Source organism: Manis pentadactyla, chromosome 16 (genome assembly GCF_030020395.1).
Source record: "Manis pentadactyla isolate mManPen7 chromosome 16, mManPen7.hap1, whole genome shotgun sequence".
NCBI lineage: Eukaryota > Metazoa > Chordata > Mammalia > Pholidota > Manidae > Manis > Manis pentadactyla.
In genome coordinates this window covers 26,864,311-26,880,933 of record NC_080034.1, presented here as the reverse complement: position 1 = coordinate 26,880,933, position 16,623 = coordinate 26,864,311, and the positions used below count along the sequence as shown (strand labels likewise).

Below are 16,623 nucleotides of genomic sequence, written 5' to 3'. Positions count from 1 at the left end.
TTGGGGGAATCCTGTTTATTTCTTTATGTTTTTCTTCTGGTTTTGAGTTCTGACTTTTATTGGTTCAGTATTTTGTTTTGTGTCAAATGGTCTTTGCCTTCAGTTCTTGTCCCTCACAAACTCCTAGTTCATATCATATCACCTAGCAGAAGTGACCGCTCTCAGGAATTGTCCCCCTTAAAACTACGTTCACAGCTATAATTTTGAATTATGCTTGCAAGACTGTCTGCTTTTTAAATTATGATGTGTTTGACAGAAAGGATCAATTAATTTTACCCACCTTCCTATTACTGATGTATGGCACCTACTAGGAAGTTGATAAAAGTTTGTTCAGTTAAACTGTACTTTGTTTTAATATAACTAAAAAGGAACTGAAAGTATAGGAGATTTTTTTAGCTTTGTATTCTGAATGCCCTTTACTCAAGTGGATTTGACTATTATAGAGAGGTTGTCTAAATCTCTTGTTACACGGGACCAGCCTGCCCATACAGTTCAGAATCAATGCCAAATTAGAGTCAGTCTCATAAACTGGATGCTATGAAAATTGAAAAATAATATATACTTTCATCCATTTAAATGTGTAAAGATGAACATCTAATAATTACATTTCACTTAGAACAGATTAAGATATTTAATACTGCTTTCTAAAGGGAAATATTACAGATAAAAGTAACTTTTCTCTACACACCCGTCCAAATTAAAGAGCTCTAATTTTGAAAAACATTTAACATAGTGAGGAATATTATTTATTTTACGTAATTTAAAGAAAAGATAAATTACCTAAATAATTAGTTGATAATTATGCTGAAAGAGCCACATTTTGATGTAATTAAAAAAATAAACAAACTTAGTGAATCTTCCCACTATGGTACCATTATTGGCATTAAAGATACCATTTGCTATTACTGCTAATATTCCATTGCTCTAAAAGGCCAGCAACATTATCTTAAAACTAAACAGACTATTAGCAAAAGCTATTTCAAAGCTATACCAACAGACCTCAAAGAGTTTTTAAAAAAGAAATATTCCTAACAAGAAAGCCCAACAAGGAAAAAGGTAATTAGGACTATGGGGTAAGAAAATAAAAGAAACAACATTCAAAGTCAAAGCAGAGAAACATAAACAAAATTCAGAGATAGTCAGTTGTTTAGCCCACTAAAAAAATCATTTTACTAAGAATGCAAAAAGATCTTAGAAAGTAAACAATGGCATTATACCTTTTTTTTGGTATCATTAATCTACAATTACATGAGGAACATTATGTTTACTAGACTCCCCCCATCACCAAGTCCCCCCCACATACCCCATTATAGTCACTGTCCATCAGCGTAGTAAGATGCTGTAGAATCACTACGTCTTCTCTGTGTTGTACAGCCCTCCCAATGCCCCCCCTATATTATACATGCTAATCATAAAGCCCCCTTTCTTTTTTCCTCCCCCTTATCCCTCCCTTCCCTCCCATCCTCCCCGGTCCCTTTCCCTTTGGTAACTGTTAGTCCATTCTTGGGTTCTGTGAGTCTGCTGCTGTTTCTTTTCCTTTTTTTTTAAATGCAACCAATGGTACAAAGTTGTCACCAGTCTGTAATATACTTACTATTAAAACACACTTGAGCCTAAAAGAACACAAACAGCAGAAGAAATCAACAGGCTGAAATTTTTATACCTGGAAAGAGTTAATTACAGAAACCCAAATGCAACACTGAGAATGTAAGCAGCATGGATTCCATTTCTACTAAATCCATGGCCTGATGGTTGTTTAGACTCTGAACACTTACGTTTCAACAGAAATCACTAGTGAATAGGCTTTTTCTTCAGGTTTTTGCATTTGTTTGTTTGTTTACTTTTCAAGGGGGAAGTACAAGAAATATGGGGACATTATTTGTCTTGAAGTACAAAGCCTAGAAACAATGTGGCTAATCATGGTTCATAGATATTTCCAAACCTAAAATACTATACTACCTCCACTATATAAAGTCAGAAATATCAGCTGTTAGATATAAATATAAACCAACAACTTTCACATTACTGGAATATTGGAACTCATTTTATCTCACCACCTGCATTTATAAATAACCTTAAAGACCACAAAATATTATGGTCTTTTCAAACCAGCTCCAATATAACTGCAATATTTTTTGTTTCCATGCACTATCTACTTCATTTCATGATTTAGTGCTATGATAGGTAGAAAATGTATGTGATTTAGCATGTTTTGAATTATTAAGACTTAACAAAAACCTTTTCACATTTACCTAAATTCGATTAAATAATTCTTTTCTAATATTGTTTAACATAATGTCCACTCTGCCAATTAGTTTGTTTATAAATAGAACTGCATACCACATAAACTATCAATTTCCATTAATGGTTTTCAGAGCATCCTTTCTTTCTATAACTTTAATTCATTCATGCCCTCTTTCAGCTAAAAAAATCATCCTGGTCCCCTCTAGTAATACATCCTCCACACTGCTACCAGACAGATCATTCTACACCTACATTGTGTCTCATCCTTCATTAAAAACCCAGTAATGGTTCCTGAGTTTTGAACATCAAGTTCAATCTACTTGGTAGCTTAGCAAATAAGAAAGGTACTTTCTGATTAGCCTCTATCTACCTTTCCAAACTCTTCTCCAGCCACCTCTCATCCCACCATTGCCCTAGTATCTTAAAACTGACTGCAATTCACAACATGCTGCAGGTTGTTTGGCCTCAGTCCCCACCACTCCTTCCCTCCTCTTGTCATTCCTACATACAGGTATTGACTCAACTCCTAACGGTCCTTCAAACTGAGCTTTCAGCAATTACGAATAACTTGCACTGAACCCTTCACACTACCTGAAATTACCCTTTTCTACCACTATCTAGAATCATGTTTATATGTCTATGTAGTATCTAATATACAGTATTATGTTCATTGATTGATTTGTGTGCTCCAAAGAGAGCACTGTTAACAGGTGACATGACTGTCCATGTAGAAAATCACAAAGAATCAACAAAATACTGAAACAATAGGCAATTAATAGCAAGGTTGTAGGATACAAGGTTAATATACAAAAGCCAATTACTTTACTTTACACCAGCAACCAATAATTGGAATTTGAAATTCAGAATAAATCACCATTTACATGGGCATAAAATATGATTTATCAGGTATTAACCTAACAAAATATATAGAAAATCTGTTTGAGGTAAACTACAAAATCTGATGAAAGAGATCAAAAAGATTAGATAAATGGGAAAATAGTCTGTGTTCATAGGAAGACGCAATATCATTAAAATGTCAGTTTTTTCCAACTGGATCTATATAAAGACCCAATGCAATTCCAGTGAACTTTGCAAATACCAACAAACTGATATATTATACTACTATAACATATTAAAGCTATACTAATCAAGACAGTGCAGTATTGTCAAAGGAGTGAGGCAATCCAATAGATAGTCTTCTCAACAAATGGTGCCAGAATAACTGAATACCCAAATGTAAAGAAAATTAATCTAGACACTGACCTTACATCTTCCACAAAAATCAACTAAAAAATGGATATAGATCTAAATGTAAATTCAAAGCTACGAAATTTATAGAACATGGGAGAAAATATAGATGACCTTGAGTTTGGAAAGTTTTTAGATAAAACACCAATGTATGATTCTTGAGAGAAGAAACTGATAGCCTCAACTTCACTACAATGAAAAATTCCCACTGTGTGAAGTATTCTGCTAAGAGAATGAAAAGACAAACCACAGATTGAGTGAAAATGTTTACAAAACACATATCTGGTTGATGGCTCCTCAAATAGCTAAGCATAGAATTACTATGTGACCCAAAGACTCCACTCCTAGGTATATATTCAAAAGAACTGATGTCACTCACACAAATACTAGTACACTAATGTTCAACTACAGCTTATTCACAATAGCCAAAAGGTAGAAACGACCCAAGTGTCCATCAAAAAATGAATGTATTAACAAAATGTGGTTTATATAAAGAATTTCTTAAACTCTACAAGAAAACAATTTAAGTAAAACTAAAGCAAAAGATCTGAACAGATACCTCCCTAAGAAGATATACAGACTGCACACATAAGCATATGAAAAGATGCTCAACATCATTTAGTCATTGAGCAATGGCAAGTTAAAATAATGATGAGGAACCACCACACACCTATCACAATGACTAAAATCCAAACCATTGAGAACAGCAAATGCTGACAATAATGTGAAGCAACAGGAGCTCTCATTTATTACTGCAGTGAATGCAAAATGATAATAACTTTGTACACAGTTTGGCAGTTTCTTACAAAGTTAAACACAGACTTACCAAGCAACGTAGACATCTCACCACGTATATACCCAAATGAGTTGAAAACATGTCTACACGCACACACAAAAACCTGCAGTCCTGTTTATAGCAGCTGTATTCACAATTACCAGAAACTAGAAGCTACCAAGGTGTGCTTTCAGAGTTGAATGGCTAATGTACTACATCCATACAATGAAATATTTTTCAGCAGTTAAGAGAAATTAGCTATTAAGCCACAAAAAAGACATGGAGGAACCTTAAGCAAGTACTGCTAGGTCAAAGAATCCAGTCTGAAAAGGCTACAGTTTATGTGATTCCAACTACATGATATTCTGAAAAAAACTTCTACTGAGAGAAAATCAGTTGCTAAAATGGTTAAAATGCTAAATTTTATGTTATATGTATTTATCCAAAATCTTATGGGGATTTTTAGGGAAAGCTATTCTGTATACTATTGTGAATATGTAACATTATGGATTTGATAAAACCTACAGAATTGTACAAAATAAAAAAATGACCTCTGAAGTAAACTACCAACTTTAGTTAACAATGTATCAACATCAGTTCATCAGTAACAAACACAGGACACCAATGCAAGACACTCATCATAGGGGAAACTGAAGGCCATGGGGGTAGGTATATGGGAACTCTGTAGTTGCTGCTGTTTTTCTATAAAGTTAAAACTGTTCTGAAAAGCCTTTTATTTTTTTAAATGGTTCTTTTGAATGTTTCTCAATATTATGATTTATAAAAAATTCAAGCAGTAAATAACTATATAGCAACATTGCTGTACACATCGATTATACTGAATAATTTATGTTCTTCCAGAAATATACAATTTTTAGGATTCTTAATGTTTTAAAAGTTGACAGCTAAAAAGGACAAGAGTCCTAAAGATTTAAAATAGTATAAAGAGATAGCAAAATATAATTTAAAACTTCTATATTTAACCATTAATATTTAGGACAGGTTTTAGTCCTCAAAGGTTAATTTACCTACTACAGAATAGTATAACTTTAAATGCCAGAACTTTTTTATATATTAATTTTGGTTAAAATCGTCCCCACATAAATATTAAATATTCATCTTTTTAAACAAAGTATGCTTAATAAATGTTCATTCTGCCAACCAGTTTATTAAATTGGCACAACACAGTGATACCTTTTAAAATTTGTTAGGGTAGAGGGCAGTCTGAACTCACTTTAAATGATCCTGAATGATGCTTTATGAGTTTCTGCATATTAGTATTTTTGTATGTTTCCTTCCCAGGCAGGTGATTCTTATTATTATTTACAATGACTTATATGACTTTCATAATTAATTATTGGGGGAAGGGGAGAGATATTAAAACAATCATTTTAGAATTTTATCATAAATGAGGGCAAACACAACACAACAGCTTACAGGGGAGAAAGGGAGAAAGACTGCTCCTTTGTGATGAAATTATATGAGATTATATAATAGTAATTTTTCAACCTTTTAATCCTTATCTATGTGTGTAATATCTGGAATTGCTTAAAATTATCATGGATAAAATAAGGTGTTCAATAATTTTAACTGTAGACTTTTGCTTAAAGCTTTCTCATTTCTACATAGCTCATTTACTTCAAACCTTAAATATTAATACACTAATGGTCTCAAATTCAGACCAGAAAACAGGTTTATTTGTTTGTTACTAAAAAATGAAAGAAGTTATGGAATTCCCTCACCAGGAACTCCTTTTGGGTTCCTGAATCCAATTCCAATGCATGTGGAGGTATTCCCCAGACATGACACCAAGCAATTCTCTAACTCTAGTCAGGTGTCCAAGAACTCATCAATTCTGCCACTGTCAGGAGACAGCACCAGATTCCCTAGGTTAAGTGCTCCCTCCTACAAGACTGCCCTTTACCCTCTACTCCAGATGCACCATTCACAAGCGTGCTCCTGACCAACCAGCTACTGACTAGAGGTTCCCACGACCTCCCCCTTAGGTTTGATTAATTTGCTACAACAGCTCACAGAACTCAGTTAAACACTTACAATAACCAGTTTAATAAAGATACTGTAAAAGATACAAGTCAACAGTCAGATGAAGAAATACATAGGGCAAGGTCCCAAATAAAGGAACTTCTATCCTCATGGAGCTTGGGGCCTGCTTCAGCAGCACAAGGAAGGGTTCTGGTCCCCAAGCTTGGAACCTCTCTCCGACAGAGAAGCAGGATGCAAAAGAAACATAAGCTCTTCTCATGAGTTTTTGTGAGGGCTTCACTGCAGAGTCATGATTGACTAAATCACTGGCCATTGGCTGACTCAACCTCCAGCCACTGCCCTTGGGTGGGGTCCAAAAGTGTCTTATTAACATGACAAGAAACCCATTTCAACTTTAAGGCTCTGAGGAGTTTTCAGGAACTGCAGATGAAGACCAAATATACATAGAAATATGTATCCCATCATCTAAGTGACCAGATACATATTTCTTATAACTCATTATATCACAGTTACTTTTCCACCTCAGTTGTAACCATCACCATTATCCAATAAATAATTATCTATCTAATGTACGTGAATCCTCAGAAAACTAATTTACTTGGGATATTATGTCCAATGGTGGGTTCAGTGAATGTTTTGGAGATTAATACCATAAATAATTAATTCCTTTTTCTAGTCAGATTTAAATTCAAATATAAATGAAACAGCAGGAAAATAGCTCATCAAAATCACTCAAATATATAATAAGAGCTGTTAATAGTGCTGTTAAATATCTATGCTTTGACAATAAACCCAGTGAATTCTGAAAAAGAAAATATTTCTGTGGATAAAACGTATAGGAATCTTAGCATCTTTCTTGTTAGTAATAATGAAGAAGTAGATAAATTAAATATTGATATTTATAATAATTTGGGGATAGGCTACAACCGAGATTATTTATTTGGATTCCAACCTTATCCCTAAAAGGACTTTAAAGTGCCTTGTAAAACTATTCATAATATATAATAATTATATGATCAGGATAAAATTGCACTACTCAATTTAATAGACAGTGATGAAGTGCCCTAAATGTGATCTTTCACATACAATAAACACAAAAAACAAAAAAACTCAGATTTTGTAAATACTTGAAGAAAGAATTCCATTGTAACATGTAAATTAAAAGTAAGATCATTATTTCAAATTATTCTTGCCTGTTCTACAAAAGAGGTTATCTACTGGGTCACCAATTTCTATACGTAAAATATAGGTGGCAGAAGTGGGCGAAAAACAGGCAGGCTAGCTTGTTTATATGTAAATAAAGTTCAAGTGGAACAGAGCCATACCCATTCATTTACTTTTTGTCTAATTTATTGTCTGCTTTCCGACTATAACAGCAGAGTTGAGTAGTGGACAGAGACCCTATGGCCCACAAAGCCAAAAATACTTACTCCCCAGCCCTTTACATAAAAAATGTATAAGCACCTGGTAGGGTCTTAACTAATACACACAAATTCAGAATTAATAATGTGCATATAGAGATTTAGGTTTCTGCTTATTAAAATACTTTTTTACATAGTGTAATTAATAGTATAAACTATTTATAGCAGTAGTAAAATTCAGTAGTATTTAATAGGAATGAACTTTTTAACATATTTCATGTATTTTAGAAGTATCCAGGTAAGAATAAACAAATGACACAGTAATAGCAGATGCTTGCTTTGTTCCTCTAGAATTCTCTAGCTTATTTGTATAGACTTGTGTTACTGTAACATTTTGAAAGTTGGTATTTTCAAAAATATTATAGCATTTATAATTTATATTTGCCATGTGTAAAGTTGTGAAAATTTGCTCTTTTACTGTGAATAGAATTTAAATTAGAAAAAACTATAAAGTAAAATCTAAAATGCTATGTATATAGCCTGTGCTGTTCATATTCACTTATTTTTTTTAAACTACTTATACAAAAAAATGAATTTTTCCCAAATATCAGATTTCAATTTGAAATCAAATCCCTATATTCCTTTCCCACAAAATGCTTCATCCTTCAGAATTCACTGTTTAAGATAATAAAAGCAGTAAAATGAATGCCTGTGTATCTTTTGCCTGGATTCACCAAACTAACATTTTGCCACATTTGTTTTATGTATGCACTTGTTTAAGTATGGTATTGACTTCATGAAAATAATTCATCATGCACCTCTTTTAAGAATAAAGATATTTTCCAAAATGCAATACCATTATCACACTTAATGTATTCCATAGTATTACCAATATCCCTTCCATATTTGAGTTTCCTCAAATATCCTAAAATTGACTTATAAAGCTCTCCTTTTTAAATCTAGCATCCAATCAGGGCTTGCATACATGACCAATTTCTGAAAGGCAAGGGCTAAATTTTCTTTAAACAATCTTTTTGTATATGCAGTGTTCTTTCTTCTTTCCATAAACTTGTTCTCTGGAAAAACTGTAGGAACACATTTCCCCAGTACTTTCCTGCCAGACCCATTCAACAATGGAAGAGTATTGCAATAATATTAGAGAAGAAACAGAATTTCCAGTTATCTCGGTAGATTCTGTTTTCCCTATGAAAATATCTAGAATGAAACTGTAATCTTATTTTAGCTGGTTATAATTCTCTATAAATATAAGCCTAACCAACATTCATTGTTCATCCAATAAAAAGTCTTGACAGGATTCAAGAAGTTTTAATATAGTTATCACTAATAGCTTAATAAGAATCATAAATAATTCATCCAAATACATCATTTTATAAAAAGAAATATTTTATGAAAGTCTAAAGGGCTTTTAGTCTTTACTGATCACGGAAAAAGCCAGCTTCAAAAGACTAAACATACAGTCAATTTTATAGTTTACTAAGTTGAATAAACTTTTAATCACTCCATAAAAAGATTAGATGGCTTTGCATTTTTATGCCTATGTATTAAGAAATTGACCTCCTTGGTAATTTGTTTCAATGCTTTCAAGCTTTTACTAAAGTGTAAAAACTGCATTTTGAACACTGCTTTTATTAATCAGCATTATAAAAATATTTACTTCTGAATAACAAAAACCACTTTTATTTTACTATTAATGTAATTAAAGTATAAGACTATTTTAACATTCTATCCTAATTTATTTGAAGTTCAAATTGGAGCAGTATTTTACTACTAAACCATCTGGGAAATTGAGATTTCCAATGGGAATACTATCAAATTTACAAAAACAGAAGATCAGTATTCTAATGATTCATTTTCAATATATTTTCTATATTGTTAATTGTAGATCAACTCAGGAGTATTTTCCAGGGTAAATTATAAACAAGGCTTAACAAATAGATACCTAAATCTGCAACTGCCTTTACTGAAACCAATGAAAAATCTATACACAGCCATGAAATTGGCATGCAAATAAAAGAACTGTCAAGACATGTAACCCTAAAAATAAGCCTACAATAACTATTTTAAAGGCTGTGTGTGGTCTCACCCATATATTTTGGCAAGATGCACTTTCTCCAACCACAGCTAGATTCATCCAAAAGCAGTGGTACTGGAGAGCCTCTGTCTCACCTGTCAAAGTTGAAGAACGTTGTTCCAAAGACCACCATGAGTCCATGGAGAAAAGCCACAGTATTACAGCTGTTATTGATAAGCAGTTTCTAAAGGAGAAAATACCTCAAACAATTAAGCAAATCATCCCTAATAGAAATACAGACAGACAATATATTAATGTTTAAATGATGAGATTATAAATACCATGCCAGGTATGAAACAGTGACAATTTATATTCTGAAATACTAAAAGGAGACCTTTCATAAGTAACTAACTTTACAGTCTTTTCTATTCTTCCTCTGATAAAATTTCTGTACATTATTTATCAAAGCAAAAACTCCATTATGTTCCCTTATTTAAAAACCTTTAAAAACCTACCTTATAAAACCTCAAAATTCATCTGTAATACTAAGGTAACAAATTCAGCAAAGTTGCTAAAGTATGACAACTAAGAGCACAAAATATTAAGATTTATAAATAGAAAACTTAAATATATTAAAACCTGATTTTTTAGAAGATAACTTTAATTTTTTTCAACCACATTATAAAATCAGTTTACATTTTTGCTCTCAACTAACCTTCCTACAGTAACACATATGGATTGATCAGATAAACTATAGGTAGGTTAACATAAAAAGAAAGAGCAAGAAAAATAATTAGTTTTAAAAGAAACATGCCTCAGTGGACAATACAAGCCTCACCTCAAACTTGACAATAAAAGACAAAAAAAAATAAAATGTAATAGAATATATACCTGGCTGAGTAAAAAGTTTAATCATGATGAATAGTATCTTATAATTTAACTTAATTTTCCTACTACATGACAATGTCCTATAACCCTATTTAACAGTATAACAGTTCAATTGAAAAAGAAAGGGGGTGTCATTTTATGCCTTTTCCAGGGAAGCTAATATCCAAAAGGTTCTCATTATAAGATAATTTCACCTACAACCAAGTCCCATAGCACAAAGGCAAGTTACCACAGGGCTCCAATAAACTATGATGTCCCACAGTTTCATTTTATACCCTCTACAAAGGTTCCAAAAAGATTAGTTTCACTTTTCCTTAGAAATATTTAGCATGTTAAGTAGCATAGTTGGGATATTATTTTTCTTTGGTTTTGTCAGTAGCATGTTTGATATAAATTTTATTAAGTGGTAGTGTATGTAACATTGCATTGTGGGTAGTAGTTTCCTGCTTTAACCTAGCCACATCCTCAGCTGTCATATGAGTATGTTTCCCATATTTTCTGCAAATTGTCGCCTTTTTTCTTCTTAGAAAAATGACAGTATTAGAAGATGAATTGTTCTAATAATTATAAGAAAGATGAATTATTTGTACAGCTACATTAAACAAATATGGACTACTCTGTACTTTGAAGAATAGTCCAATGAGGAAAAATGTAACCTTACAATTAAAGTTTTAAAGTCATGTGAAACAATGTGTTAAAGTAATTCACACAGAGGAAGGAATTAAAAACTGTTAAAAGAAAATCTCTGCCATCAGATGCCAGTACCATCAACAAGTGAAGTGTGCTCTGTCGTGATACAACAGTGATTTGTCTTGAATGCTAGAAGCTTCAAACCTGTATTCATTAGAATTAATGTTGGTATCTCCTACTAGAACCTTAAGAATCTATTTTGAGACTTTATAGAAATGTCAAAACAGAGAAAGAGAAACCAGAAAAGCCTGGAGGAAAGAGGGAGGAAAGGAAGGAGGAAGAACAGGAGAAGAGAGAAAGGGGGACAGAAAGAGAGAGTCAAGTTTAGTGTTTTTCTCCTTTGGCATCCAATTTCCACATAGTCTCACATTTAGACAGATAGCTGCTGATACTAACCAAACAAAGTTGCTGAAACAACCATGGACATGGCAGTGTTTGAGTTTTCATATAATTTAATTAAACTGAGAAGAAAAAAAGGAAAAATACTCTCATTATAAAAAGTACCACAAAATAATATCCTGTACACACATACAATCACACACATGCATGCAGTTATGTATATGAACATATACCAAATTAAAATAAGGAAGTGGAACAAATCTCTCATAATCATCATAATTTAAAATGTTAGTAAAATTATACACATCTACTGAAGTAAATTTTTTCAAATCATCAATATAAAACCCAATAAATGTTATATAAGCTTAAATAGCTATATGCCAAATTTAAAACAAAAATTGTCAAAAATATACAGTCACATACCCAAGCTGAAACAATAAATTAAGAAAGTTCCTTGCTAAAACCTCATAATCAAGATAACATTTTAAGCCAAATCAGGATTTCTACAATTTACAGAATTCCTGGACCAAACCATTTGTTCCTATTGTTTTCAACTGAAGGAAGAATAGAAGAGCAGCAAATAGAACCTTAAAGCAATACACACAAAAAAAATGGAAAACAGATTGATATTGATAAATAAAACTATTAAAATAGAATCATTAGTTCAGAAAATAATAATTAAAAGGTAACTGATATATGTAGCATTTAAAGCACTATTATACATTGTTGTATCACATAACAGTATACAATATATGAAGTTGACCAATATTGACACATTTATTAAATACAAGGCAATGGGGAAAGCAAGATACCCAACTCCTTTACTTTTCGAAATTGATTTCAAGTTCAAAGCTATATTTCATTCCTTATGGCATTAAAGTACATAATTTACAGAGCAGACCTAAACTTGTTACTTACTTCAACAGAGCGAATACTAACATATTCCCAAAAAGGATGACATTTTAAGGGTCTTAGGGAAAGAAAAAAAGGCCCTGTGGTTTCCATTTTTTATTTTAAGCATAGCATAAATCCATAATCAAGAGCTTGCTTACAGTGACTTCTGAGTCAGTCCCTTTTCATCAAATGTAGTAATAAGCTACTTGTAAAGAAACATGTTAATTATCAAACGTACGCCAGTTATCACTGTTTCTAAATTTTTACCACAGAGTAATATTTGCTCCACAAAGAACATATTTTCAATTTAGAAAAAAAAAACAAGTGTGTATAATAAATATATAAACTTTAAAGCACATGACTTCACTAATGTTTCTCCTGCCAGAAAGGGACAGATACTCAACATCTATTAAGCTCTTAAGCAGTAAGAGTGATCACCCTGACCAAAAAATTATGTACAAGAGAGTTACCTGCAAAAAGAGCGCAAGCAGTTAAGAGATACATAGACATTAAAAATTATTCAAATACACAGAAAGTCAATTTAAAGGGCCAAAGTACACGTAAAAAAAATTTTAAGGCAGAAAATATTTGGCAAAGTTGAGGTTGTAAGATGTTGAAGAATCTTTATGCAGAAACTAAAAACTCATCCTAAAAGAAGAAAAGCATTTACTGACCACACTGCAGCAACTACCTAAATATTTTCAATTGCCTGATTCTGCTGTTATTGTACGTGCATACGGAACTGCCATATGAAAATTCCACAAATTACATAAAGTCCTCCATTAATGTAATTTAGATATTAACTAGAGATGTAGTTTATACCAGTACACCGTATTTATAAAACAGAATAACTGAACAACTTTTCTCTTTTTTGCATGAATAAACTGCGTGTTAAATGAAGGCTTTTAGTTTTTGAGTGAAACCTGTTTATACACACAATTGGGCATGATAAATTTACATTTAAAATAAAACACTAAACTGTATTCCTGGTTTTTGTCACTAGAAGTTTATTATAGAAAATTCTGAATATTTGAATAATAAAGGATTAAAGTCATTCCATGTCCTCCCAGTGTATTTCAGGCAAATCAATTTTCTGCAAAGAAACTTATGAACATGTTTGTACATTTATCTTTATCTAATATAAACCAAAAGTAGATAACGACCAGTGTTAGGAAGGCCATCACAGGAATATTTTGGCTCTAACACGTTCCTTAGTGCCAACCAGCCCTTACCCCATTATACACCCCAAATACTGCTTTGTAATTCACTGTCTCCGCCCACCCTCCTACTCATTTACTTCACGCCACTCCTAGTTACTATCACACTAGGAAGAGGTCTAACAAGCAAATTGAGATTGGCGTGGATAAATGGCAAAAAAATGCCAAGAAAATTGGTCTGTTCGGCTTTATAATTTTTGTTGAAAAATACCCCATCGCTCCTAACTGATGAAAACAGGAAGCTCTATTCATACATATGAAATTCTCTGCCTACAATATATAATCATCTTAGTAAGAAAATGAGTACTATACATACATGTCCAAAAGGGCAAAGAAGGGAGATAGTTTCCCAAAGATGTTTCCAATTTTCTTCTGAATCAGAATTAGCAAATCGAGACAGGACTAACATATTCTGTCTGTATGCACCATTCCTTACTACACACAGCATTCTGTAATTTATTTCAAAGCTGCCATTATAAACAAAAAAATACAGCTTCTGTTAACCCACTCCATTCTGAGCTTATAAAATCAATAATAGTTAGCAATCTAAGTTATAAGAATTTTAGTTTGTATTTGTGTAAGATTTGCAATCAAAGCCCTATTAAAGTTAATATCCAAATAAACCATTTAAAGAATTATACAAAATGAATTTCCTTGAAAAATAAAAATTATTACAAGCATAAAGGAAACTAAGATTTATCCAATAAATTATGTTACAATTCTTGCCTTTCATTTTTGTAATATCCTCAAACTAGTCAGGAGATAAAGGTATATATATATATATATATATATATATATATATAAAAGATACTGATTACATTCAGTCTCTATTTTAAGAGCCAGCATCTAATATTGATCATACATAAACTGAACAGACATGATTTAGTCTTTGTAAAGGAATTCCCCAGACTAACACTTTCATGACAGCCGATTACAGTCAAGCCCAGCAGTTTGCAAACAGACCCTAAGAAAGGTAAACTTTTTTACAATGAGTTACAGATTCACAAGTTTAAGAAGACAAGAAAAAGAAAAACAGAAGGACTCCAATCACCCAGCAAATATGAAGCAGACCCCAGAATACGATACAATCCAAAGATGTAAATTATTGTAAATCATCACTGTGTTCAGAATTTCACATAGCTTCTTGAGCCAATTTTGCTCACTTTTCCACAGACAAAATAATGAACCAAGTAAAAGGAGGAGGCGAAAAAAGTGGGGGTGGGGGAATAGAAAGCAAAGCTCTTAACTGCAGAGTTCTGCTCAAGAAATGCTTAACCTTACAGGAGTTTGAGCTCCTTCAGCATTTGTATTCTATCCAAATCCTCATGAGTCACAAAAATTAAAAAGCTATATCCTCTGGATGCCAGGAAGGGCCTTACCACAAGCCTTTGTCAGAGAGAGAGAAAGAGAAAGAGAGGGAGAGCAAGAGCAAGGGGGGAAAAGCCACAGTGGTAGGCAGTCCCACTTTACTTTGAGTACTGTGAGGTCACAAACCACATGATTCTGTCTCTCCAGTAATAGTGCTTGCAAAAAAAGGAGTTTTAAGGCTTTTGCTTTTTTGGATTGTGTGAATGCTTCATTCGCCTCACAAACAACCACAGAACCACAAGTGCGGTGCAAACTTTCTCCAGGAAGACAGCAAGAAGTCTCTGGTTTTTAAATGGTTAATCTCCGCAGGTCACTACCAGCCACCGAGACCAACAGAGTCAGTGAGTGCTCTCTAACCACAGTCTATGCAGTAATAGTAGGTCCTTCAAATATTTGCTCATTCTCTTTTTGTTTTGTTTCCTTGCTTTTCACATGTTACCAGCTACATAATTTCTTGACAGAAAAAAATAAATATGAAGTCTATGTAGTCCAGGCATACTGTAAAACTAAACCAAGGTTTGGGTATGGTTTGTATTTTCAGTTTAAGGCTGCAAGCAGAATTTACAACAGAGGGTACAAGTTCTATCTGAAAAAAAAAGGAGGGACTATGGCATCAAACAGCCTCTTCAGCACAGTGACACCATGTCAGCAAAACTTCTTTTGGGGTAAGTGTTATCATATTTTAAAATCATGTAAGAGATGAACCTGTTAAACATAAAGGTATGTTTCTTGGATAAACTGCTAGCTTTTCCAGATAACGCTGTATTAAAGATCATAATTGTGTTGCTATTTTGTTGCACTAAAAGTTGAAAAATGAAACTGCTGTACATATATGCATTTGGCATCTGTACCTTATCTACTTCTCGGAGTAATGACTTGAAATAGAAAAAAATTAAATTATTCCATACTAGTCAAAATGTTTTCTAGATTTATAGAAATGAAGTAGTTAAAACAGTAAAAGAAAGCTTAATATTCTCACTAACACTCTGAAATAAAATTAGACACTAAATTAATCAGAGTATTATGGAGTATTCACTCAGGAACCTCCCAATATTTGAGCAAACTTCAAAAAGGAAGCAATTTTACAAAACAGCAGAGCACAGAATTATCTCAACATTATGCTTTATCATTTAAAACAGAGAAATAAACCTGCAGTACAGTTAATATTTTAACCAGCTGAACTAAAAGAAATCTACTTATAATTTTAAACAGCATAAGATACCTGCATAAGCTTGTTTCTAAACAACTTTATGTAACTAAAGTATATATTCAACTGAAATGAAATTAAGATATGTAACAGCCATTTTTAAAAGATCTTTATAGTTGTTCAGGATACTTAGGATATTAAAAAGTTCACAGAAGTCTTTAAAAACTCATATGCAATTACATTTTTCTACATAATCAATTCTATAATTAAAATTTACATTTACATACTATTATCCACATGTAGAACTTGTCAACATAAAGCAAACACTAAAATGTCTAGGATCCTTTTAATCATATTCTTGGACCTAGCAAAATTAATACCGTTTAGTCTCATGAAAAGTAAAACTCTGTAAGAAT

General features: G+C 32.5%; 2 protein-coding genes and 1 long non-coding RNA gene across 4 annotated transcripts in view; 1 reads left to right on the top strand and 2 right to left on the bottom strand.

Moving 5' to 3' along the window:
• Positions 1–16,623, bottom strand: part of SUPT3H (SPT3 homolog, SAGA and STAGA complex component) — a 484,976-nt gene that overhangs the window by 419,019 nt on the left and 49,334 nt on the right.
• Positions 6,743–15,079, bottom strand: LOC118933253 (uncharacterized). Its single transcript, XR_005033052.2, has 3 exons — positions 14,974–15,079; positions 11,639–11,703; positions 6,743–9,908 (listed from the first exon to the last, which is right to left on the bottom strand). It is a non-coding gene; the product is annotated as an uncharacterized LOC118933253 (long non-coding RNA).
• The window catches only part of RUNX2 (RUNX family transcription factor 2), a 306,364-nt gene continuing 304,946 nt past the window's right edge, over positions 15,206–16,623 (top strand). Inside the window, exons 1-2 of one of the 2 annotated variants that reach the window (XM_057494091.1) lie at positions 15,248–15,401; positions 15,602–15,725. In XM_057494091.1, coding sequence (XP_057350074.1) covers positions 15,264–15,401; positions 15,602–15,725 — 262 coding nt within the window. In that variant the 5' untranslated portion in view covers positions 15,248–15,263. Of the gene's footprint in view, positions 15,726–16,623 lie in introns of both variants that reach the window. The other variant, XM_057494090.1, reaches the window with a different exon arrangement.